The sequence below is a fragment of the Carassius auratus genome, chromosome 1 (assembly GCF_003368295.1).
Source record: "Carassius auratus strain Wakin chromosome 1, ASM336829v1, whole genome shotgun sequence".
NCBI classification, from domain to species: domain Eukaryota; kingdom Metazoa; phylum Chordata; class Actinopteri; order Cypriniformes; family Cyprinidae; genus Carassius; species Carassius auratus.
In genome coordinates, this window is record NC_039243.1 from 8,246,615 (window position 1) to 8,273,169 (window position 26,555).

General features: G+C 35.8%; 2 protein-coding genes across 4 annotated transcripts; both read left to right on the forward strand.

Annotated features, from left to right (window-relative positions):
* The first annotated feature begins 661 nt into the window (after positions 1–661).
* Positions 662–17,168, forward strand: LOC113051854 (CMRF35-like molecule 7). Of its 3 annotated transcripts, none has more exons than XM_026216042.1 (9): positions 662–938; positions 3,227–3,538; positions 3,615–3,737; positions 3,829–3,900; positions 4,097–4,201; positions 4,279–4,316; positions 4,617–5,281; positions 16,656–16,970; positions 17,047–17,168. In XM_026216042.1, the coding sequence occupies exons 1-7, from the start codon at positions 878–880 to the stop codon at positions 4,758–4,760; spliced, it is 855 nt and encodes a 284-aa protein (XP_026071827.1). In that variant the 5' UTR covers positions 662–877; the 3' UTR covers positions 4,761–5,281; positions 16,656–16,970; positions 17,047–17,168. The 3 variants fall into 3 exon arrangements, with proteins under 3 accessions (XP_026071827.1, XP_026071899.1, XP_026071974.1); XM_026216114.1 differs by having other exon boundaries at positions 16,659–16,970; XM_026216189.1 differs by lacking the exon at positions 3,829–3,900.
* Positions 17,169–17,175: 7 nt separating this feature from the next.
* On the forward strand, positions 17,176–21,880 carry LOC113052026 (CMRF35-like molecule 5). Its single transcript, XM_026216316.1, has 9 exons — positions 17,176–17,332; positions 17,528–17,632; positions 17,711–17,748; positions 17,977–19,199; positions 20,356–20,661; positions 20,751–20,921; positions 21,211–21,333; positions 21,457–21,491; positions 21,608–21,880. Exons 4-9 carry the CDS (start codon positions 19,151–19,153, stop codon positions 21,749–21,751), a joined length of 828 nt encoding a protein of 275 aa, XP_026072101.1. The 5' UTR covers positions 17,176–17,332; positions 17,528–17,632; positions 17,711–17,748; positions 17,977–19,150; the 3' UTR covers positions 21,752–21,880.
* The last annotated feature ends 4,675 nt before the right edge of the window (positions 21,881–26,555 follow it).

Consider the following 26,555-nt stretch of genomic DNA (forward strand, 5'->3'; position numbering starts at 1 on the left):
GTTTCATTGTTGTACTGGTGAATGATCTGAGAAGCACTACTGATCTGTATTGCATGCGCTTGACAGGAAAGCCACCCAGTAAACGCCTTGCTTTCATGCTGATTTAGAATCAACTACAGAGTTGTTATAAGCCAAAACAACTGACAATCACAATGAACTGTTCCTAGGTCTGAGGATGTGGTCATTGAGTTTATCTAAAATGCTTGAGCCTTTGACCACACACATGCAAATTTACACAATGACACACAGCTCATGTCATTACCAGTCAGCCACATGAACCTACATGTCATGTGACTTATGGCTTAAGCAGCAGTCAATTTTTCACCTCTAAATCATCTACTATAATAAAATTAAATATTAACAATTTCAATTTTGCTTGCAAAATATTTAGCCAACATTCTGATATTACTGAATGGCTCTCAATAGAGAAATATCCTCTTTGCAGGCAGATGGTGTTGCCATTAATTTACAAGCACCATAAAAAAATAAAAAGTTATCTGTATTCTTTGTAAGCTTGCTCTCATCTGTGGTCTACAGACTCCGTGACATCAGTGCACATCACACTATTTCAAACTGATCTAGAATCAGACAGCTCAGGTCACAGCTCATTCGCAAGCAGTTATCACAGGAAGCACATACACAGATCTCAGATATGTGAGAAAAGACTTGTCTACATACATTGTGCATTAAAGGAAGCAGATGCTTTGCAAGTATCTTTATGGGTGTTTTGCTGTAAATATTTAGAAAAGCATTTTTAACTTTGAGTTCCTCAATGTGACAAAGGCTTTGCACACCAGTAATAGCCATCAAGACTCAACAGAAGTAGTGACTAGAACTAGGAAGCACTGATGCAAAGTGGTCTACAGTGGAATATATCATGGTTTACACATTAACAATGAAGATCTTCTATAATTTTGTGATCTGGATTTGTCTGTCTGGTGAGTTCCCTCTGCATTTACATTGCTGTTTTGTCATGTTTAGTAACTTGTCTTCAGGATGCATTCATTCCACTACTTAAAATGATCAGTTACTGGATTGATGGTGTTTGTTATGCCTCATCAGTGTTCAAGTAAAGTCAATAATCAGCCAGTTTCCTCCTCATGACATGTGCCAAACGCATCATGAGATGAAGCAGATAATTCTGAACATGTAAACGGAGGGAACCAAAGTCATGTTGATGCAACCTGAATCAGAGTTACAGCTACTGCTACAATCTGTTGCTAAAATTTGAGCAGAAAAACTGTCTCTGCACAGTGTAAGATAATCACTGTATGTTTTTTGGGAATTACAAATTTGCTGTTGACACAACAAAAAACTTATGTCATACATAGTTTGTTACAGTAAAGGATTACTAAACAAATGTATGGTGCCATTTCTCTTAAGTCCAGGAAGAGGAAGTGTGTAACATGGGGAGTATAACTAGACTAGAGTATAACATGGTGCAGCTAGTCTAATCAAATCTGATTCATGCTCATATTTCAATTTTACTGAGGTACTCAAACTTTCAATTGCTTATGTATTGATAAGTATATGGTCTTCACTTGCTGTTCGAAGGAAAATGCACTGGTACTTATTGTTTTACAAAGCAATTATGGATTTCTTGCCATCCTATCTCTGTTGTTTGCATCAACAAAAAGTAGCTGATAACTACTCATTTCATTCCCAGTCTTATTATAATCTTCATGTACCTACAGCTCGAACTAATCTAGGTAAAACTGCTTTTGAATATGCTGCACCAACAGACTGGAACTCTCTTCAAATGAAATTGTGGCTAAATCAGTTGGTGCCTTTTGGTAAATTTAAAACACTTTTGCGTGCAATGGAAAATTATTAAATGATTTGCAAATGCTTCTAGTGCTGTATTTTACTGATATCTTACTGTTGTGATGTATTGTAAAATAGTTTGTCATATATCTTTCAGGAAAACATTTGGCGTTCTGGGGCTTGAATTATGTCTTTATGCTTTATATAGAGTGCAAAAGAGTTTGATCCATTTTGTTACCATTTTTTACCATTTGTTTGTAAAAAAAAAACAAAAACAAAAAAAAAACATAAAAATAAAAATCCAGCTGCATATTTTCCATTTTACAAAACCTTTTGAGTCTCAAATGCACTTTTCTTGAAACTACATAAAAAGCCTTGTCAGGCCAACAGAACTATCCCAAAAGTTGTCCCAACTCATCAAACACTTTAGTTCAAGTACTGTCTGAAAAAACAATTTCATATTGGTGAAATGTTACAGCTTTGAGGTTTCCCAGCATGCACTGCAGCATAAATTTAGCTGTTTGCTGACTTAATTTAAACTTTTTTTGGAGTTGATTCATCATTATCATTATTATTTTGTTGTGATGTAAAGTGTTTCTTTATACATTATTGATTCCCACCATTCTTAAGGGTTTGTGTGTCAAGTATTAATGCCTAGAGTATGTTCAACCACTTATAATTTTGAAGTGAAGTGAAGTGAAGTGAAGTGAAGTGAAGTGAAGTGAAGCGAAGTGTGGTCAAGAATTTATGCTTTGTGTTTAACTCATCCAAGTGCACACACACCCGGAGCAGTGGGCAGCCATGTGCTGCGGAGTCTGGGGAGAAGTTGGGGGTACAGTGACTTGTTTAAGGGTCTCACCTCATATCTTCGTTTTGTATGATAATTGCTCCTAATTTCATTAAGATTACTATAACTTTTCACTTCTTTCTTGATGCAATTTGCTTATGTGCTTACAGCTGAAATAAACTGATTAAAAAAAAAATTCCATGTTTGTCACTCGTAAATACACATAAAAAGTGATAATGTGCTGTCTTTTCACATATTTTTTTTTATCCAGGAAACAAACAAAATATTACCTCCACAAGAGTAATTGTTCTTTCTGTAGCTGTGACTAAAAGTAGGCATCTATTAAGTAACTAAAAACAACGGAGACAACTCAAAAGTCTTACTGCCTTACGTTTCCTTATTTTTATATTTTCTCAGGTATTTATTTTTTGCAGTGCATTTTGTTCAATTTTGAAGTGAACTTTTGCCTGTTTGGTGATAAGATTTGGTGATATGTTGTGCGATATACATGAGTTGTCCTTGTCCTAGATATGGACAATTCATATAGCTCTACAGTGTGTGATCACCTTCAGATTAGCACACACAAGCTGTTATATATAATTCCTTATCTAAACATATATTCTTAAAGCAACTGAAACAACCTATATACATTATGTTGTTTATTTAATTCAACAGGAATAGGGATTTTGGCTACAGGTGAAACTGAGATACATGGACACAGTGGAGAAACTGTCACAATCACATGTTCCCACAGCAGGGCTTCAACTAATATAAAGTATTTCTGCAGAGATCCATGTAAAGACAGTACAGATATTTTAGTGAAATCTGACCAGTCACCTGCAGGAAGATACAGACTGAAGGATTCAGGAAACACCTTCACTGTGAACATCACTGATCTACAGGAGTCAGACTCTGGGATTTACTGGTGTGGAGTGGAGAGATTTGGTTTAGACACATATACAGAAGTCAAACTGACAGTATCTAAAGGTAAGAATGATGCGTAGTATTTGGTGTGGAATTAGGAAGTGTAAAATACTCATCTGCATGTTAATTACTATTATAGACTCAGACACAAACAGAACCACAACTCCTAAACCAGAAGGAAGTTCTCAATCTTTCACAACAAGAAGTTCATTCTCCACATCTTCATCATCTGGTGACATCACAGCCTCGTCTTCATCAACAGGTAACACTGAGACTAATCACGATATTATGTGCATTTATCTATCTATCTAAACAAATTTTGGTTTCATCTTTTTCCTCTTTTTCATTTAAAGGATTTAAAGTTCCTGTTCTTTCACTCAGACCAACATTTGATGAGAATGGTGCACAAACTTCACTCTCCTCAGGTATACAGTTCATCATTATTTCTCTGTATACCACAAAACAAAATTAACAAACACCAGCTGCCAACTCTTTGCGTGTAATACAACATTTAAAAAAAAACAATAAAAAAAAAAAACACCATCAAGCAGCAACTGTTTCAACAACTATGACGAACATCACAGACAGACTGTCACGTTTCCCCGTCTCTGTATGTTTCAGGTCCTCTGATGTTCGCAGCGGTCGGACTGACTGTTATCTTCATTATATTTGGGGCGGTTCTCTGTATATGGAATAATCAAAAGAAAAATTCACACAGTTCCAAGGGTAAGTGAAAATATTATTTTTATTACAATATAGCCTATAAAACATCTAATTAAGTGTTTCCCTGTCAACAATTTAAGTTGATGCTGAAATCCAAGGCACCACACATACCTCTGAGGTAAGAAACACAGAACACTTAGTATGTATTATAACTTTCAAAGTATGTGTATTTATAGTGGAGTTTTTTTTTCTTGGGGGGGGGGGGGGGTTGATTCTTTGAAAAGTATACAGGAAAAAAAAATGAATGCGAGAACTCCAAATTTCACCAAAATATAAAGATGAAATCTGTGACTGAAGTCTTCCAGCAAAAAAAAATAAATAAAAAATGTTAACAAAAAACTAATTTATTAATTCATTGTCCCAATACACGTAGTTATTTTCTTTATTAATTTTGTAATCTTTATTATTGAATCCACAGACCACTGGTGAGTATGAGGAGATCACAGAGACCCACCAGCGGACTGAAACACACACAGCTGTCACCATTTATTCTACTGTCAATAAAACTCCAGCAGCCAATCAGATCCAAGATCCTCCTCTATACTCCACCCTTTTCATCTGACAAGAGCTGCACCAGATGAGCTCTTAACCCCAGTCCTGATACAGCAGATCTAGCAACATATGCAGTCATAATGATATATGCTAATGGTTGTGGAAATGTATTGAACAGCTACTCTTTAACTTGCTTCAATCAATATTGTAGACTGTGTACCTGGTGTAAGTAAAAGTCTAAAAATGTTCTGGGTTGTCAGATTGTTGAATATGTCAGTGTCTTATTACAGCGGTAAGGTTTTTACTTATAATGTGCATGTGGTCAGCATGCAAATTAAGTGCTAAAACACAAGGAAGTTAATCACTAAAATAAAATATGGGTGGGATTAGTTTGAGGCCACTGTTGTACACGATTAGCAACTCTTGACTTCCTTTTTTAGAACAAGGCTTGCATTTTCAACAAACCGTATTTGAGTGACAACGAATGTAGAATCAGCTGAACTTCAAAGTTCTAAATGAACTAGAGACTTGAAAGATTGTTGATGAAAATGAAGAACTTTCACGTGCTGTGGATCTGTATCTTTCTGTCAGGTCAGTTGTTATCATATGCTTTGACTTTTGTTCTACAGTGTGATCAAACCAGTAAACTTACATGCACAGTTCCAGGTTTAAATACTATTTGGAAATCACCTTTATCTTTTGAAACACGTTCACAACTACAAAGACAGCTCTAGTCCAACATGCATATGCATGCTGGATGAATCACATCATCTAGGTCTGTCAGTCCAAAAACTGGACTGCAAGTGGTGTTTTTTGACATTTTAAAAGATTGAAGATTTCTTTAGTTTGACTGAAACTTTTAAAATGCATGTCAATATGAATGCTCCAACTGGTGATCTGCTAGTAGTTTTGTGGCACATATTCTGAACATAACCACTAATTTTAACCACATCTCAGTGTTTAAGTGTAGAGGCTGCGCATTCAACAAGTGTGAAAAACAGAAGTCATGGAGGTAACGTATATCAGTAGCTTATATCAGTAGCTTAACTCGAGAGGTTGTAAATCTGAATGTGAGAACTTGTCATATTAGCGTTCGTATTGTAAATTCAAATTTACACTCACAGCTCTGATGTGAAAAGCTGAATCTTTCAATTTGCAAACAGACAATGATCATAACACTCAGTCACACGTGTAGAATGACATTCACACAAAGAAAATGACATACACAAATGTTTACGACATATTTACTTTTGCACTTTACTTCAGTTTCGCTGCACAATGTCAAGTCAGCACTTACAAGCTCTCAGATCTGGAAGTACAAGTTCAAATCAGCGCTCGCACTTTTGCAACTCTTTGCGGTATTCCTGTTGCAAAACTCACTTGTGCACTTCTTCTTCTTTTGATGTTTTATGGCGGTCGGCAAACCAGCTTTTGGCGCATATTCCGCCACCTACTGGGATGGAGCATAGACATATAAATACCTAGACGCCTCATTGTAAAGGGGGAGATGCGTTTTTTTCTGAATAAAAACACGATAACGTTCACATGTATCTACCGATTTCAGAGGTTTGTATTCTACGTGCAGTTAAAAAACTTTGCCTCCAGTTATTTAGTTAGGTTTGGAAAATTATACATTTTCGTAAGGAATTGTGAAAGCTCACATTTGTCTCACTTGTTGATTTCGTTGATTTTTTTTTTTTTCGGTTTACAGCTCTAATGTTAATTTAGTATAACTTTTTTTATAGCACTATAGCCTATGAACTCCACAACAAATAATAACACATGTAACTGATGAGGCTATTTATCCAGTGAAAATTAAAATATGCACTGATATAGTGCACAGTAGAAATATAGTAAAAGTGGTATGTTATATTAAATAGTATATGTAGTACTACTTAAAGTAAAGTGAATAATATGAAAAGCAAGTACAACGGTACAATAACATATGTGATATAATAGATTTATAATAGCAAAAAATTATATGTATAATATGAATAATACCATAATAAATAACTGAACAACAATAGGTTAATAGCAAGAAGAATATGTAATATCAAGGGTGGAATAATACAGAATAGACAAAAATGAATAATACATTTTATAGTAAATAAAAGAGTAAAATAAAAAAAAATTTAAACGTAATTTTAAAATACTATTTGTGTAATAGTTTTAAATAAAATTAAGACACAACTTATGACATAACACAACAAAAATTGTGGACATAAGTTCCAAATTGTGTTTAATTAATGAGCTCAAGTATAATACATGTACACACACATACATAATATATGCATAATGCATATTCTATATACATTCTATAATGCACATTCCACACATTCATGCAGAAAACACACACATTTTGAAACAGTGGTTTATTTTTCTATGTATGTTAACACATTGGGTGTGAGTGTGTGAGGTTTACCTTACACAACAAAATCTCAAAGTATAGTTGTTTGTTTATCACAGACCAGAATATGAGATGCTCCCCTCAAAAAACTTTATATTAATCAAAATTAATAATCATTATAACAACATCACAATGAGTTCATCATGATATTGCAGCTGGAGTCTATGAGTTCCTGTGTTTTTCATTTCTAGGCTATTTACATCATGTAGTTTTTGTGTAAAGACACACGCAGTACATTATCAGCATTAAACAGCCTGTGTAAAGCTTTTTAAATGCAGTCTATAGTATTAGAATATGAGCAGGGTTATTCTGTCGATTCATTCAGGGCTGCTCTGGGTTTAGTACAAACACAACATTAGTCTGTGGAGGAATAGTCTTGTCTCTTGGAAATGCAGGGAACAGCTTTCCTCAGCTTTCCTTGAGGCTGTCCTTGTCCTGTTTGCAAATGGCTAAAAGGGAAGAAAAAAAAACATAGAATCAGTTCACAGTTTTATGAAAAGCAACGGAATCCTTATAATCAAGTGATTAATGATGATAAACCTAATCGGTAACACTTTTGAATAACGGTCCATTAGTTAATATTAGTTAACTACTTTAGTTAACATGATCTAAGCAAGAACAATCCTTCTACAGCATTTATTAATCTTAGTTGGTGTTAATTTTAACATTTACTAATGCATTATTTAAATCAAAAGTTGTGCTTGTTAACATTAGTTAATGCACTAAACTGTATTTTCATTAACGTGAACAAAGATGAATAAATACAGTAATAAATGTATTGTTCATTGTTTGTTCATGTTAATTAATGAATTAACTAACATTAACTAAAGGACCATTATTCTAAAGTGTTACCACTTAAACTTTGTAAATAAGTAACGGTAGTGAAATTAGAAGAGAGAAGATTTAGCTCCATCATTAATCTAGACAGTCAAAGTGCTCACTCTGTATATTGTGCTCATAACACCATTTAGTTTATTATATAAACGGCAATATAAGTTAAAACGTAATAAGAATTCATTTAAATTTCACTGCTAACTACGCTAGCGACATCGTAATATTAAAAATGACCAAAAAACATAGAGAAAGAACAGCACTGTGAAATATAACACCCCGAGATCTGTTTTTATTATCGTGTGACGCTTTGTAGGTGTCCAATCTGTTGAGAGTCAGGTATGTTTTCTTCTGTCCTGATGTAGACCCCTTAAAATTTTGTAAACATTCCAACACTGTAAAAAAAAAAAAAAAGTTCAGTCAACTTAAAAAAATAAGGCAACTTATCTCAAGCGCTTTTTTGAGTAAACTTAACAAATGGGGACTAAAGTCCACCCAACTTAGAATAACTTAATATCACAAGTTGTCACAACAAAATAAAAATATCAGAACAAAATATTTTTTGTTTACTGAACACAAGGCCTATTATCTATAAGCATACACAATTTTAAAGTGAAAAAAGTGACATGATATTCAGCCAAGTGTGGTGACTTATACTCAGAATGCATGCTCTACATTTAACCCATCCAAAGTGCACACACACACCATGAACACACACCCAGAGCAGTGTTCATTATGCTGCGGTGCCCGGGGCAAGTACACCCGGCTGCAGCCTGCAGATCGAGGCGGGGCTGCACCTGGGGCGGGGTTGCACGTGTAGCCCCGCCCCATACCTACTCTAATTGGTTCAATCGTCTTTCATAGACTTACATGATAGGAAATGTGTGCGTAGTTGGTGTAGGTTGGAGAATGCTGTTTAAAAAACAAAAACGCTGTACAGTTTTACAAAGCCTTAACTATAATGCAGTTTTTTATTGTTAACTCACTATGTCTGATTTATTGAATCAAGAGATGTTAGCTGCTGCAAGTTTAATCTTCTGGACCAGATTAATTCACAAATGAATAATTGGGACATTCTAAAAGCACGCTTAACATGAAAGTACGTGGCTTTATGCATTAAAACAGTGTTTTAAAAAGACCAAACTCAGTAAACAAATTATTAATAAAGCATTCTATCCACAGACAAGCAGATATGAGCACAGAATATGAACACAAAGCGTTTAATTTCCACCCATAACCTGCTTGTCTGTAAATAAAATGTGTTATTAAAAATGTTTACTGAGTTTGGTCTTTTTAAAACACGTTTTAATGCATTACGCGTTTTCCTTTTAGTCTACTGGTTTTCTATGGGAGGAAAACGCTTAATACGTAATTAAACACATTGCATTCTTATTCTGGACTCATCTGTCTGTCAGTGAATATAATGTTTTATTATTAATTTGTTTACTGAGTTTGGTCTTTTAAAAACACTGTTTTTATGCATTAAGCCACATTAAACGTAGAATGTCCCGAATCATTCCAGCTGATTGAAAAGAATCGCTCAATGGTCACAAAATGGATATCGGAGAAGATCCCAGTTTAATATAAATAGATGATACTTTATAAAGTTTATCTCAATATTTGACAGTGGCTGTGAGACTGCACTAAAATAAGAGCACAATTATCATGAAATTGTGTTCGTTACTATAGCAACGGTTTACAGGTATGTCCTCTCAGAATCATCACTGGCCGATAGAAATAAAAGTTTATCGATTTCTTCACTTTCAAATAACGAGGAGCAGCATATTTTCCTGAAATAAAGGGGAGAAAAAGTCTATGTTTTGTAATGAAGTAAAGAAAATTAAAAGTTTCATAAAAATAGAATTGGCAGACACATTAGAGTATTGCAGTGTCATTTATCAACTGCATGACGGATAATTATATGTTACAATAATTGTCTTGTCATGTTATATAAAACAGTAATGAAACCCCTTTCATTTTCTTTTCTCATACTCTGATGATCTGAAATAATCATATTTTCTAAAATTATTTAATTCATAATTCATTCTTCTATCTGAAGACCTGATCGTCTTACTGTGGATCTTCAACCCAATTAATTTACTATATTCGTATGTTAGCCAAAAGATCAGCTCAATTTAACAAAACAATCATTTCAGGGACATGGCGAGTTACAGGCTAATGTTTTTTTTCTTCTTTTGTGCATTATGAAGGCTTTATAAAACTGTACAGCATTCTCCATCCTACACCAACATTTCCTATCATGTAAGTCTATGAAAGACAATTGAACCAATCAGAGTAGGTGTGGGGCGGGGCTGCACGTGCAACATCACCCCAGGTGCAGCACCTGCCTCGATCTGCAGGCTGCAGCCGGGTGCTTCTCGCCCGGGGGGCAGTTGGGGGTTCAGTGTCTGGCTCAAGGGCACCTCAATCGTGGTATTGCCGGCCCGAGTTTCGAACCCACAACCCTAGGGTTAGGAGTCAAACTCTCTAGCCACTAGCCCACGACTTCATATTATTCAAGTTGTCTAAATAAACCATGCCACGGGTCAAATAACTATTTTTATTATTGAAAGTTTGTGTCCAAAGCACAAGGAGATACCAAGTCTTGTATATTACCTTCTTTACTCATTGCATTTTACACTGAAATCAACACATGGTACATAATGCATGTTAAATAAATCCAGTGTTAATTATACCTCCATACGTTAGCAGTCTTGTGGCATGAAGTCACATGTATTTAACATTTTTATTTGTTTTTAAAGGAACTATTACGTGAAAATTACTATTTTGGGTATTTTAACATCAACCTAATCTACTGGGCAAAGTTACTTTTTAGGTTCTTTTTAGGTCTTTGCAGTGTGTGTGTGTGTGTGTGTGTGTGTGTGTGTGTCAATGTTTACAAGCGTAAGCTTGCACGTTTTAGGAGGGATTTATTAAACGTGGATGCAGAAGAAGTTTCGTAACTGTCCAAATATGTACAGTCCCTGACTCTGCAGGACCGTGACACCTTTTTTTTTTTTTTTTTTTTTTATAACTCTCGCGGATGGAAGCAGGCTACCTGACCCATACGGCCATATGAATTACTAGGTGGTATGGGGAATTTTGTCAAGGCTTATTTTCTAATGTAACCTATCGCTGGGAGAAGGGTATTCCTGCACAACCGGAGGCTGCAGTTTCAGGACCGCAGTTCTTGGACCGCAGCTTTAGGACCCTAGTTGTTTTGTGACAGCGCCACCTACTGTACTGGATCAACACTAATTAAAGATGGACGACGTGGACAGCAACCAGACGGTGAGTATCGATACTTAATTAAGTTTTATTTTATAACGTTTAAACGGTACAAAGTTTACATAGTGAAAACTGCTACCTATGAATTAATAATTAATTCCTACCAAATTAAGAATTTGTGAGTTAGTTTTATTAATTACTACGACCTTAATTATTGGCCATGATTTCATAAATCCTTATTGAGTTTTAATGACGAAGTATTATAAGTGAATCTAGCCTGCACATTAATTAAACTTATCAGATGACAAGAGCATGGTTGTTGTAAGGTTTGTAAGATTTACCTGCAGCTTAATGTATTAGTGTGAATACTGGCTTAATAGTCGTTGTTTTACCATATTTATAAATAAAATATCTTTCATAATTAAACTGCATTGACTGCCTAGTTGCAGTATGTGTTAGCTTGTTGTTTTGGCATTGTTTTGCAATGATGAATTAGGCATTTGGCAATTTTAATAGCTTGTTATAATTTGGCCTAATCTGCAGGTCTATTCCACATACAGTTATACATTGCTATCATGTGTTAGTTTCTGTTATGTCCTGCATGGCCAATATGAAGTGATTTTATGGATTCGATTAGGCTCATTGTAGGACAGATGATTAAAAAAGGCATTAGGGATATTTTCATGATCTCAAAATATTCTAACGAGTAAACTCTCTTTTTTTCAAGATAGATATAACAATCCAAAAAGGGAGATCCGTGCCCAAATTGAAGAGATGCACCACATGCTGCAAGGACTTTCACTTTTCATATATATATATATATATATATATATATATATATATATATATATTCCAGTTGAATATGTTAAACAAACGTTTCTTATTTATTTCTCTCTGTCTCTCGTTCTCTCTTTCTCTAGAGTTGAAGCCTACAGCCATTCTATCCATGCAGCAACTGATGGAAAAGGGAAAAGGGGTTCACTTTGGTGCTGTTGTGATGTTGTCGCAAAAATGACATATATATACAGTACAGACCAAAAGTTTGGACACACAAAGAGTTTTCTTTATTTTCATAACTATGAAATTTGTACATTCACACTGAAGGCATCAAAACTATGAATTAACACATGTGGAATTATATACATAACAAAAAAGTGTGAAACAACTGAAAATATAGAAACTCTTTGAATGAGAACATTCTTGAATCATTCTTGTGTCTGGTCTTGTCTCTCAACAACTTTTAAAATATTGGCAGTAATTTAGTGACTCCATACGCTGATTCCAACTTTAACTTACCTGATAATGAGCTAATTCACCTTAAGGAGGTTAATCAATATACTGTATAATTCAAGAGACTAAGACTTTTAAGGTTCGTCATTTTTTACAAAATTTATATTTCTTTAATATTTTGTGTAAAATTGTGACTCAAAGCACACTTAGTAATTAACCTCTGCTGCATTTTGAAACAAAAATCACATTTAAAAACAAATACTACTGAGATTAATATATTGATGCTATATACAAAGTAACGTGACTGCAAACTAATCCAACAGGATACTAGAACTGCAGTCCTGAAACTGCAGCCATCGCTATATTGGCCAGTACGGTAGGTGGCGGTGTCAGGAAAAACTAGGGTCCTAGAACTGCGGCCCAGATCTGCAGTCCTGAATCTGCAGCCTCCGGTTGTGCAGGAACATACTATTGATCGCTGGGCTAATTATGATTAGCAATGTGTATTATTTTAAGAGACCATTCAAAGGATGGCACACACATCTATCGCTGTATGTTTAACATTTAAACTAGCTAACGTTAGTGCGCATTCAAGCACAATTGTCTTCTTGATTTCTGTGAAGGAATGTCTGCCGGGATCCGGTAAAACTTTCGTTTTAAAAACAAAAGTGCTGGTCCTTCTATTCTGGCAGCCAAAAACACAATAAGAAGACAGCTTAAAGTCAAAACCTCAAACTTTTGGCGCACCTGCAATGAGTTCTGCCTCATTTTTTGCCTCCAGCTAGAGCGGTGACGTCACAGTGAGTTGCCCGCTCCAATATGGCGGCGACGTTGACGTGTGGTCGAGGGGCCAATGTGGCGTCTAGGTAGTTATATGTCTAAGGGATGGAGTGTGAGGCGATGATATCAAGGAAACGCTAATTCAAAAATATTTTTTACTGAATATCCTTAGCTTTTACAGGATTTTAAGACACTAGATAAATATTGTCATTCAGGTATTATCTGGTAGACAAATAATGCCACATCATTCATATGTATATCCATATTGAATATTGCAGAGTAATATCAGTACCAGAGCATGCTTTGATCTCGCCGCCACACGGTCACGTGCTTCATGGAGCTAGCAATAGTACTTAATAAATTGTGCTGTTAATATGCTTGAATGGGATTCATCAGGACAGACATCAGTTTCACAATATTTACAGCAATATCTAGTAATTATTAAAACATAATATACATTGATTGTGCATGGATAACTAGGCTGACTATGCTGTACAATAGCATTTTAATCTGGGGAATGAAACAGCATTATGTTCTCATACTCATTGGCAGTCAAATGTGATCAAACACCTTAAGTGTAACTTTTAAACAATAAAATAACTGTACTACATTTTAGCTCAGTGCTGTTAAGTTAATTTGAAGAGATTATGGTACTAAATAATATGAACAATAATTATGATCCACGAATGAGCATTTAAAATATAACATTTTCTAATATGCTTATTATTTATATTATAATTAGTGTAGTATTTAGGGTTAAAATAGAGAAAATTATTTTAAATTCAAGTGCAAAGAGGCAAATTAGAGGCATCTGGTGGCCAGAAAGATTATATTCATATGTAATTTCATTGTTTAACCACTAGATGGATTTATGGATGTTTAATAAATACATGTATTTAGCTCTACTCTAGTTGCTCAAAACAGTATTTCTGGCCATAACTGCTTATTTTTTTTAGGTTTTGCCTTTTAATGTACATTTAGACATTATCAAACTCTCGATTTTTATAAGCTTTTTTATGTTGCATTTAAAAAGGTTCATTACTGACAAGCAAATTAGGAGTTTAACCCAATGAAGTAGTTTAAATTATTTTTACAAAACAAAAATAATAAAAACAGAGTTATGTTGCAATTCTGGTACAGTGATGTGGAGTGGGATATACATATGAAAGATGTGGTATTATTTGTCTACCAGATAATACCTGAATGACAAGATAAATGCAGTTTCATAAAAAAATGTGAAAGCTAAGGATATTCAGTGAAAATAGATTGCAGAGTTTTACAAATAACTGATACAAATGCATAAAGCAACCACAAATATGTTACTTTACAGTCTAAGTGAAAGACACCGGCATTCTGGATAGAGACGTAAATTAAATTGGTGTTGTGAACCCTTGCGCATGCTTAGTAAAGGTATAACCTGTGGGGGAAAAGGCATTTGAAACCTTATTTTGGGGTAAAGTCATCAACATTTTTCAGCGATTTTTATCATATTTTACTGCTGTTTCTATACATGCAGTTTTTATTTCCCGGTGACCAGTGAAAGTGCAGTTCTGACTCTATGCCCAATCATTTAGATAGGAGCCTGGTCTTGTTAGTCTGAAATAGCTGCCCGGAGGCGTTGCCAAGATGGCGGCCGAGTGTCACGACTTCCCTAAAAGGAGTTTGGTAAGTCCTGATGGCTGGCGTTGATCATTGGTGGTGCATCGACCAATAAAATGTCTTCATTCACACCAAAGCCCCGCCCCCGGCTCTGCTCTCTCACATCTTTATGTACAAGACAAGTGCACAAGTGAGTTTTGCAACAGGAATACCGCAAAGAGTAGCAAAAGTGCGAGCGCTGATTTGAACTTGTACTTCCAGATCTGAAAGCTTGTAAGTGCTGACTTGACATTGTGCAGCGAAACTGAAGTAAAGTGCAAAAGTAAATATGTCGTAAACATTTGTGTATGTCATTTTCTTTGTCTGAATGTCATTCTACACGTGTGACTATTAATCTACAAATTCAAATTCAAAACATGAGTGTTATGATCATTGTCTGTTTGCAAATTGAAAGATTCAGCTTTTCACATCAGAGCTGTGAGTGTAAATTTGAATTTACAAATACGAACGCTAATATGACAAGTTCTCACATTCAGATTTACAACCTCTCGAGTTAAGCTACTGATATACCTCCATAGGAAATGGCCATTAGCCTCTCATAAAGATTTACTTGCAGGAGTATAATAATATAAAAATAATAGCAATAATTTATCTGGGTATAATTGAAGTGAAATACTGTACACAGTAAAAAGCTCCACTACTAAAAGAGCGTGTTTGAGAATTACAAAGTTACTGCTGAGACAATAGCAGAGGTCAGAAGTAACATTACAAAGAAACTGTATGGTGCCATTTGTCCAGGAAGAGACTCTGACATTGTACCTTTTAATGATCTCAAACTTTGAATTTCTTGTGCATTAAAACATTGAAACAAATCATTTTGCTTAAAAAAGACACTGTGAATGCTGCCTGCACTATTCTGTCTGTACAAAACTAGTTTATGGGTGGACAAAATAAACTACTGTACCAAAAACCATTAAATGTGACAGGGAAGTGCTGACATGTAGTGACCACCACATTCTACAACACATGCACGTGCACATTTACAAGACTTGAGGTTCTCAACAAACCTACGGACTGAGCTGAATGAAGAAACCACACGGGACAGTGGTCTGCCACTGCATATAATGTGAGATCCACACTCAACTTTATAACCATGAGAGATTTTACTTGTACAGGAGAAATTATTCACGTTCATCCTAAGATCCCACAGAGCTGCAGTAAACGCTCAAATGATCTATACTGTATTCGCGGTTACATTGTATTTGAAGTTGTTGTTGGTTCTTTAAAATATATTATGCATAATCTCAAATCTCAGTTGGATTTATTTAATGTGCGGTCAATTGTGATAAAACTTCCCAGTGCTATCGACATCGCCATTGTTTGATACTGTTGCAATCAATACATTTGTGACTTAAGCTGTTCATTTATATAGATATCCTATATATTCAAACAGCATTCAAGTCATTCATACACGTGTATTCAACTTCAGTCTGCTGAATTAAGACACCTGTAAGCAAATGCTGTTTTCAATCCCAAACAGTGAATGTAAATGCAGCACAGACATTTGAAGATGCCTTTTAAAACTTAGCACTATTTTATTTGTTAAGTAAGTATTTTATGAGAAAATGTTTAAATATAATTGAAAAATTACTGTCAGAAGTTATGATTATTATTTGGTTATTATTAGCTTTATTAAGGCTTACTAAGGTGAGGATTAATTTGAGTCAAATGATTTTGTATTATTTTCTGTTTCATGTACATTAACACACAAACCACATCCTTCAAACTGATCTCAATCAAAATAATCCAACATTATTAAATCATTAGGCATAAAACTGAGAATGTCACATCCTTCTGTACTAAATACATTATGTTGTTTATATCACTCAGCAGGAATAGGGATTTTGGCTACAGGTGAAACTGAGAAACATGGACACAGTGGAGAAACTGTCACAATCACATGTTCCCACAGCTTTGCTTCAACCAATATAAAGTATTTCTGCAGAGATCCATGTGAAGACAAAGATATTTTAGTGAAATCTGACCAGTCACCTGCAGGAAGATACAGACTGAAGGATTCAGGAGATGGCACCTTCACTGTGAACATCACTGATCTACAGGAGTCAGACTCTGGGATTTACTGGTGTGGGGTGGGAAGATTTGGTGTAGACACATATACCAAAGTCAAACTGACAGTATCTAAAGGTAAGAATGATGCGTAGTATTTGGTGTGGAATTAGGAAGTGTAAAATACTCATCTGCATGTTAATTACTATTATAGACTCAGACACAAACAGAACCACAACTCCTAAACCAGAAGGAAGTTCTCAATCCTCCACAACAAGAAGTTCATTCTCCACATCTTCATCATCTGGTGACATCACAGCCTCATCTTCATCAACAGGAAACACTGAGACTAATCACGATATTATGTGCATTTATCTATCTATCTAAACACATTATTGGATCATGTTTTTCCTCTTTTTCATTTAAAGGATTTGAAGTTCCTGTTCTTTCACTCAGACCAACATTTGATGAGAACGGTGCACAAACTTCACTCTCCTCAGGTCTACAGTTCATCATTATTTCTCTGTATACCACAAAACAAAATTAACAAACACCAGCTGCCAACTCTTTGCGTGTAATACAACATTTAAAAAAAAACAATAAAAAAAAAAACACCATCAAGCAGCAACTGTTTCAACAACTATGACGAACATCACAGACAGACTGTCACGTTTCCCCGTCTCTGTATGTTTCAGGTCCTCTGATGTTCGCAGCGGTCGGACTGACTGTTATCTTCATTATATTTGGGGCGGTTCTCTGTATATGGAATAATCAAAAGAAAAATTCACACAGTTACAAGGGTAAGTGAAAATAAAAAAATGTATTACAATATGGCCTACAAAATGTCTAATAAAGTGTTTCCCTGCTTCCAATTTAAGTTGATGCAGAAATCCAAGACAACACATGTACTACAGAGGTGAGAAAGAAAGAACACGTTACTTATTATAACTTTCAAAGTATGCGTATTTTCAATAGTGTTTTCTAATAAGGCATTTGCTTGCGAAGCACAGATGATGTCAAAACACAGTGGCAGAGCTGTTAGCTTTCTATTTGTTTGTCACTGTGCTGTTCTCCTTAGGTGTTAAAATACAAAGGCAGTTTGTTTCTTTGTTCATATTATAATAAATCATGACTGACTCAACAGACTGGTGAATACACGGAGATCACGGAGACCCAACTACAGTTTAAGGCACCCACAAACCACAGCACTTATACAACAGTCGTTTACATACGCAGCCATTAGCACACATGCTCCAGGTGGTGGACCAAGAACTGTTGTAAAGTCAGAAGACACGGTCATCTCTTGATTTAAGTGACATGTTTTTTCTTTCTTTTTTTCACTGTTTAAATAAATAAATCTGTTGGCTGTCAGACTGTCGAATGTCTGATTATCTCACTTTAGCAGATTTTTACTTGCACACTGTTACTGTTCTGCTCCAAGTTGGTCACGTGTATAGGCCACCTAGTGTCAGTTCAGAGTAAAGCACATTTCTCATACAGTCGGTTTCTCCTCAATTTATGGATGCCATACTACTTTGTGTTTGTAAAAGCATCATCTGTAAGTTTATTATTCTTTATATAATACTTGATTCTATATATATTTGCACATATTTGTGATAAAATTATTTCTCTATACCAGTTAATATTTGTATTTGCTGCTTTTTTTTTTTTTTTTTTTGGTTATCTGATAATCTCAATAAGTAAATTGAGTGCATCCATAACATTTGAGCCTCTTTTTTTTTTTTGATATAAGTCAGAGCTGCTTGTATGCGTATTCTTTAGTTGTTGTGTAATTATTCTTATTATTGTTTGTTCACTGTTATTTATTTTCTTTTTTTCAGTTTTACTCCTAATTCATAATGTACACCTCAATGCCGTCTTATTAAAATGTCAAAGTCTAAGATGAATCCTGATTCTTCTGTACTTTATGGATGGAGTTTGGCTGACTGTTAAATTGCATTCGCACATGCGAGAAGAACAGTACAGTTACACTGAGAAAACATTTCACACTGATCTAGGATCAGATTGTTTAACGTCCAAAGACTCATTCCAAACATGAGCAAAAGCCCCAACACTTACCTCCGATCAGTGTCAAATGGTTAGCATGTCTACACATCAAGTGTTAAAACAAGAGGAAGTCATCTACGGTGTATTAGAAGAGGGGTGATTAGTTTGACACCATCATACGCGTTTAACCACTCTGACTTCCTTTGTATTAAAATATCGTTTGAATTTTAGCAGACAGCATTTCAGAGATAATAAATATAGAATCAGCTGAACTTCTAAGTACTAAACTGACTGGAGACTGAAGAGTATTGATGAAGATGAAGACCTCCCATGTGCTGTGGATCGGGATCTTTCTGTCGGGTCAGTTTTGTTTTAGAATTTGTTGAGCGAATTACAGGTCTGATCACACTGTAGAAGGAAAGTCAAATACATTTACACACACAGTTCTAGGTTTAATTAATAGTTAAATCCCCATTTGTATTGTTATATATATATATATAATTTTTTTTTTTTTTTTTGGCAGGTCAGGTCAGGTTTTTTCTTAACTTTAACATTTGTTCTAGAGTGTTAAAACCAGTAGGTTTTCATGCAAATTTCTTGGTTAAAATACCTGTTGCAAAACAACTTAATGCTGGACATATCATACTGGTCTGTACATCCAAAAATTTTGACTGTAGTTTGACTGAAATCTAATTTTTAAAGTGCATTTAAAATATGTTTGGTTTATTATATCAATATGAATGCTCCGGCTTAAAATACTAATCTGTCACCAGTGTTTCAGCAAAGGTTCTGAACTTTATAACACAAAACTGAACTCTGTGTTCATAGGTAACAGCTAGACATGCATCAAGTGTGATAAACAGAGGAAGTGGCCATTAGACTCTCAAAGCAACTATAAATAGTCAGATCTGGCTCCTAACGTGCAAAAGACTAAGAGCAAATCTACTTGTTGCAGACTTGGCCACAAGGCATAATGCAATAAATCATATTCAATAATAAAAAAAAAACATATCTGCTGCTTAATATAAAGCAATGTAAAGCATGAATAGTTAGATTTCACTGTGGATGGGGCTGCCAGCAAGATGCTGCAGAGGAGGAGAAACTAAACTTTATGCAGTGACAACTGCACTAAAGCTAACGAAACCTGATGATTGCATTCTCCAGCATGATCTCAGACTCTCCAAAGAGCATCCTGAGCTTCAGTGGAAAAAACAGATATGGCCATTTATACAGAGACTCAAACTAATGACACTTCTTCAACTACATTTGATCATGAATGAATGAATGAATGAATGATGCATTTATGTTACATGTTTTGTGTTTTGATTAGTCACCTAAAGAAATATATCTTCCATTTACATGATTTTCTATCCTGAAAACTCTATGATAAAAAAATAAAAAATATATATATTTAAATTTATATTTTCCATGTGGAATCCTAGATCCCACAGTATAGGAGATTCTAGGTGCAACCTTTCAAAAAATAATATTATCTCCACTTCATTTCATCTAACAGGATTTAGGGATTCAGATGGAATTGATATACCTGGATATTTCGGAAAAGATGCCACCATCACATGTTCCCACGGCTGGGCTTCAACCAATATAAAGTATTTCTGCAGAGCTCCATGTAAAGACGAAGATATTTTAGTGAAATCTGACCAGTCACCTACAGGAAGATACACACTGAAGGATTCAGGAGATGGCACCTTCACTGTGAACATCACTGATCTACAGGAGTCAGACTCTGGGATTTACTGGTGTGGGGTGGAGAGAACTGGTTTAGACACATATACAAAAGTCAAACTGACAGTATCTAAAGGTAAGAACAGCAGACATTCTTTGCAGCATCTCTTTTAAATCTTTTTCCCAGTATTAAAGTTTTTTTGTTTTTTATTATACGACACACAGATCCACGCGAAAGCATCACTACATCAACAGAACCATACACATACATACAAACATCCACAGATTCACACACAGTTACACCAGAAGCTCATTCACAATCAACATCTGTCACAGCACGCAAAACCACCAGCTATTCAAGCCCTGATGACATCACACTCTCACCCTCAATAGCAGGTAACCAGCTTATTTTATTTATGTCATTTTTATACACCCTAAAGGACTGTAACCTCAAAACACAGGGACTACAGACATAAGATACCCAACACAGAGATGTATTCAAACATACTTGTCCTATTTTAAGTAATACACATTTAATACTATTTAAAAGTACTGCAATTTTTTTTTCTTTATCAATGCACCTTCAATTGGGATGTGGAACAATACAGACGATGACACTTTCAGGGTCATTTAGACAAACTAACTACTCCTTTAATGATACAAGAATCTCATTCCCTCTCTTCAGCATCTGTGAACACTACCATATACATACTATATGCTGTCGGTGGTCTGCTCTTAGCAGTAATCATGCTTGCAGTTGGACTGATGACTGTTCATCAATACAGGAAAAAAAACAAGACATCAGAAAGTATGTGCACATATATCAATGAATCCCTGTGTAATATCAACCATTTAAAACCTGTTTAAATTAAACAAAACCATTACTATGTTTCTCCTTGTTCTGTGCATTAATATTAATTCATGTTGACAGGCTTCACGCTGCCCAACCAAAGCAAAGATAACAAGGTGAGTAATGCAAAAGACTGTGTACATCACACACTGACCTTCAAAAAGGATCCAAAAAATATCAAAGTTCATATTATTTCGTAATGACCCAGTGCACTTGTGTTGTCTTGATGCAGAATGAAGGTGTATATGAGAATGATCTTCCTTGGACAAAAAGCACACAGGTGAAACCTATCAACATGTCTATGACCAGACAAGTGAAAAAGAGCCAAGAAGATGCAGTCTACGGGAATTCACATGAACTTTATGGAAATCTCTGACCATATTGTTAAGCAATGAAATTCAGAGAACCAGTTTAAACCTGATTGTTATAAGATCAAAATCACATTGATTCTGTTTCTTTCCCTTTCGCTTTATATATATATACATTTGTCATTCCACTTGTAGACAATTCCTGCTCCTGAGTTTATTTTGTAGAATCATATTTCACATGGATGTTTGGTTGTATTTTGCATTACTACTCATATCAATATAAAAATATTACCATTATACAGATAAAATAAAACTTTATAATCTGTATGTGTGTTTTTCTCAACAATTTGCATATTTATTTATTAATTAGCTAAGTAGTATTGTGCAGTGTACTTCTCAAAGTCATCTTTAAAGCTGCTGTGTAATTTTATGCTGAAACCATTGTACCTCTACAGAATAATATGCAGTTATATAATAATTATGCTTCTAGACAGATGGCCCATCTCAAAATATATCTTTTTTTTTTTCATCAAACAATAGTGCTAAGTGCAAAATTAGCTCGGCACTAGCCAGTGGCCAATGTCTGTCTTGAACCAAGAACCATTAAAGGGTTAGTTCACCCAATAATCTAAATTATGTAATTAATAACTCACCCTCATGTCGTTTCAAACCCGTAAGACCTCCATTTATCTTCGGAACAAAGTTTAAGATATTTTAGATTTAGTCCGAGAGCTCTCAGTTCCTCCATTGAAGCTGTGTGTACGGTATACTGTCCATCTCCAGAAAGGTAAGAAAAACATCATCAAAGTAGTCCATGTGACATCAGAGGGTCCGTTGGAATTTTTTGAAGCATCGGAAATACATTTTGGTCCAAAAATAACAAAAACTACGACTTTATTCAGCATTGTCTTCTCTTCCGTGTCTATTGTGAGAGAGAGTTCAAAACAATCACAGATCAGGCATTAATGAACACTGTTACTCACTGTTTGTGCAAGTGCGGTCGAATCCATATCATAAAAGTCTGTTTGAAACGCCTGTGCTGACATTGAGACTGAATTATATGTAAATATTTGGGCGGGCAGAGCAGAGAAAGGGGAGGTAACAATTCTCGTTACAACGTCACAACGAGGAGATTCAAGATCAGCCCGTTTGAGCTTCCATTTTCTCAAAGGCAGAGAAAGATAGAAAAATCTCAATTTACACCGATTCAAATTTCTATAAACTTGGGGACCATATACAGGCTAGGAGAACTCATATTAATTTTAAAAAACCTCAGAAAGTGAAATTTTCATGTCATAGGACCTTTAAAAAAAGAGCTTAAAGAGTATTATGTATAAGCTAACATTTTGTCAGACCAGGGGAGTAGGCATAATTTCAGAAGTGACAGAAATGTCAAATACAATCATTTTATGTATGTAGCCTATATAATAAGAATAATAATAATTATTATTATTATAATTATAATTATTATTTTATTTTTTTATAAGGAATTATCTTCTTTTTTAATTACTTTTAATTAGCTGTAATAAATCAAAAACACTGCTGGACAATCATCAATCATTTGTAATTGATATTCTTTTCCTAATGGCAATTTTATGATTGTTTTATATACTAGGCTACATTTAATTGGCAATTATTTAAATTTTCTGCACAGAATAAGGTAGAAAATATACTTTATAGTTTCTGTACTGTAATAAATGTCAATTAGCACTGCATCATTCATAAATTGTTTGTGGTTTTTTTTTGTTTCATCAGTTCATTCTGCTTTTATTCAGTTTAGTTGCAGATATAGCCTGGCACGTCTATGAGAGCGAGATCGCTTCTCTTTCAGTGTGAAAACAGTGTTCATCTCCATTTAATTTTTCCTCTCCATCAGCGAATAATTCTGAGAGAAAACGCGCCAGATGTCTGTTTGCTAATGAAACAAAGGCTACTTTCATGCATCTGATTATCAGATAAATCTCGCGCTCTTATTTCAAGGTCGTTGTTAATGCTGTGGTTAATTTTAAAAGTTTCCTTTGTATATTCGGTTCATCCGCATTGTTTAAAAACATTTATCATTCAATGGATCTGTGCGTATGATTTAGACACTTACATTTCTGCTCCGTCCATGCAATAAATACAGCTGTCGACGGCTCCGGTAACTCCATCGGTAAGATGCAGAGAGCCATTGACAAACTACAGAGAAGTAAACTTTAAGTAAAAGTAAACTAGCATTACTTGCCACGAGTGCTATAGATCACACGTCAGCTGCGTCAGAGACGAACGGAGCACGAGCGCAATCCTGTGACAGTCTCAGGCGGTAAACAGTGGAGCGCGTGAAGAACACTCTTCAAGGTCTCCATTAATTTGTGCGTGTAGTAATTTAATGTATATACATTTTGAAACATTGAATCGCTATAGAAATCGCGATTCATTCGATTCTTAGCATTTTTAATTGATTACTGTACGAGATCGGCGATTCATGATTCAAAAATCATGTTTCAAGATCGATGCATATGAATCGACAGGGTTTGTAGTTGATGCATCAAGAAAACGAGTGAATCGTTACACCCCTAATGGTTTGTGATGTGAATATATTAATGAAACTATCATCAGATAAAAAAGCAAATCAGCCTGTTTTTTATGAGGATTATAAAACCATCAACAGATAACCACCATCACCTGACCTCAATTATCTTTAGCTTTCTTTGATGTCACAAATGTGTTTAACAAACACACCGTCACAGTTGCCAAATAATTACAATAGATAGTATAAGAGTTAAGAGCGCAACTAATGGAAACACTAATCACTGTTATGGTGACACAGAGTTAAACCTCTGTTAATTCTCAATACAAACTTTTGTAGATGTCTAACAGAAATAAAGTCAGTCTGGTTAGTAATAAGTGAAGCTGGTAATGCAGTTCGTGGAGTGGTTTAATCCTCCTCTGGTGAGATCTCCAGAGATTTAATGTCTTCTTTTATCTTCAATTGATTTCATCTAAGGTTGTGGCTGAAGTCAGTTGTAGTTCTTGCGTTTCTGCTCATCTCTTTTTCTGTTCTCTTCTTTCCTTCAGTAATTCTGCTTGTTAACAGGCTTATTAAGGCTGATATTACTTCATATTTAATATATACACAGATTTTGTGGCTCAGATAAGGTCCAGTTCTGGTTAATTTCTTTACTCTTGGCTGACATGTGGCATTGCTATGGCCTGCTTGTGGCTCAATTCTGGCAAACAGGAGCGGTCCGCCCAAGTGCCATCATTCCATGCTGCATGTGGGCCAGATCATCTTTCCACGGGTGCCAGATGTGGGCCGGATCTGGGCCGACAAAATGTTGCTATGTGGGTCATCACATCCACACAACAATACAACGAAAGACAAACATGCCTGGATTTGCACACAACTACACCAGGAGCACATTCAGAAGCTCCATCTACCACAGCAAACCTAACCTCCAGAGAGTCAGGTCCTGATGACCTCAAACTCTCAAATGCAGTACCAGGTAACAACTTCAGTCTTATGTTAAACCATGTCCAGTACACATTTAGTAGCCTTTGGCAGAGATTAAAATTAACCAGAACGGCATCTGCCTCCAAAAATGTTTCAGTTACCTCATTCAACTCACTAAAAGTCAGGTTAAATGAAATGCTTTAATTGGTGAGACATCTAACACACTCTGGTCGGTTAGGAGCTGAGAAACCCTGATCTAAAACCAGTTGACTAGGTGTTAACCCTGTTCACAGAGTATCCCAAATGTTAAATGCATTCACATCATTCACTGATTAGAAAAGGTTCCTTGAATTTAACTGTGTCAGCAAAGTAAGCATCCACACTGATGGGTTTGATAACCACTGATTTATATAGTTTAATGCTGTCATGGAACGTTCTGCTACGCCCTCCTCTGGCGGTATCAGATCCCTCTCTCCTGAATATTAGGACTGCATTTCCCAGTGTCCCTCTCCCCAATCATCCCCGTCTAACCCTGCTTAATTATCTTGATTACCTTCTAGTATTTTCACCTGCACCTTGTGTTCTCCCCTTTATATTGACTGCTATTCCCTTTTATATTTTGTGAAGTTTTGATTTACCCCTGGTCTGTATTGTTATTATCTCTGATCGTTGTAACCCTATTGAGGAGTTTATCTAAGTTCTCTACGAACGTCTGCTTAAGTTCCTTTTCATTGCCAGCCTGAGTTTATGTCAGCTGTTCTCTGCTTACTCACCTGTATTAATAAACTGCTGCAGATGGATCTAACTGACTCCGCCGTTTCATCACAGAAAACTTCACCAACTCAAGATCCAGCAGAGTTTCGTCACCTCGCCAATGAGGTTTCATCCCAGGCAGCGGTGCTCGCTTCACATCAGCGGCAGCTGGTAAAACTAACCTCGCTCACAGAGGAACTTGTCAGATCTGTTCAGGCACTAACCCCGCAGATTGCAGCGGCTAATCAGGCCGCAGCTCCCACCGCACCTGTCCCTCCGCTGCCAGTCGTGAGTACGATCTCAAACAATCCAAGATTATCCCTGCCTGAAAAGTATGACGGTTCACCCTCCACTTGCAAGGGATTTTTGTTGCAGTGCGAGCTCTATCTAAGCCAGCAGGCTCCAGAACATCGCACCGATGAGGGCCGCATCTTTCTCATCTGCACCCTGCTTACGGGAAAAGCGCTGGAGTGGGCAACGGCACTATGGTCAGGAGGTCAGCTCACGTCTATTTCCTATGATGCTTTTGTCACCCTATTCAGGGAGGTGTTTGAGCACCCAGCTGGAGGAAAGGATCCAGGGGAACTGTTACTCGCCCTGCGGCAAGGGAATTCCACTGCAGCGGATTACACTCTCTCCTTTCGTACGCTTGCCGCTCAGACCGGCTGGGGGGAGGATCCTCTCAA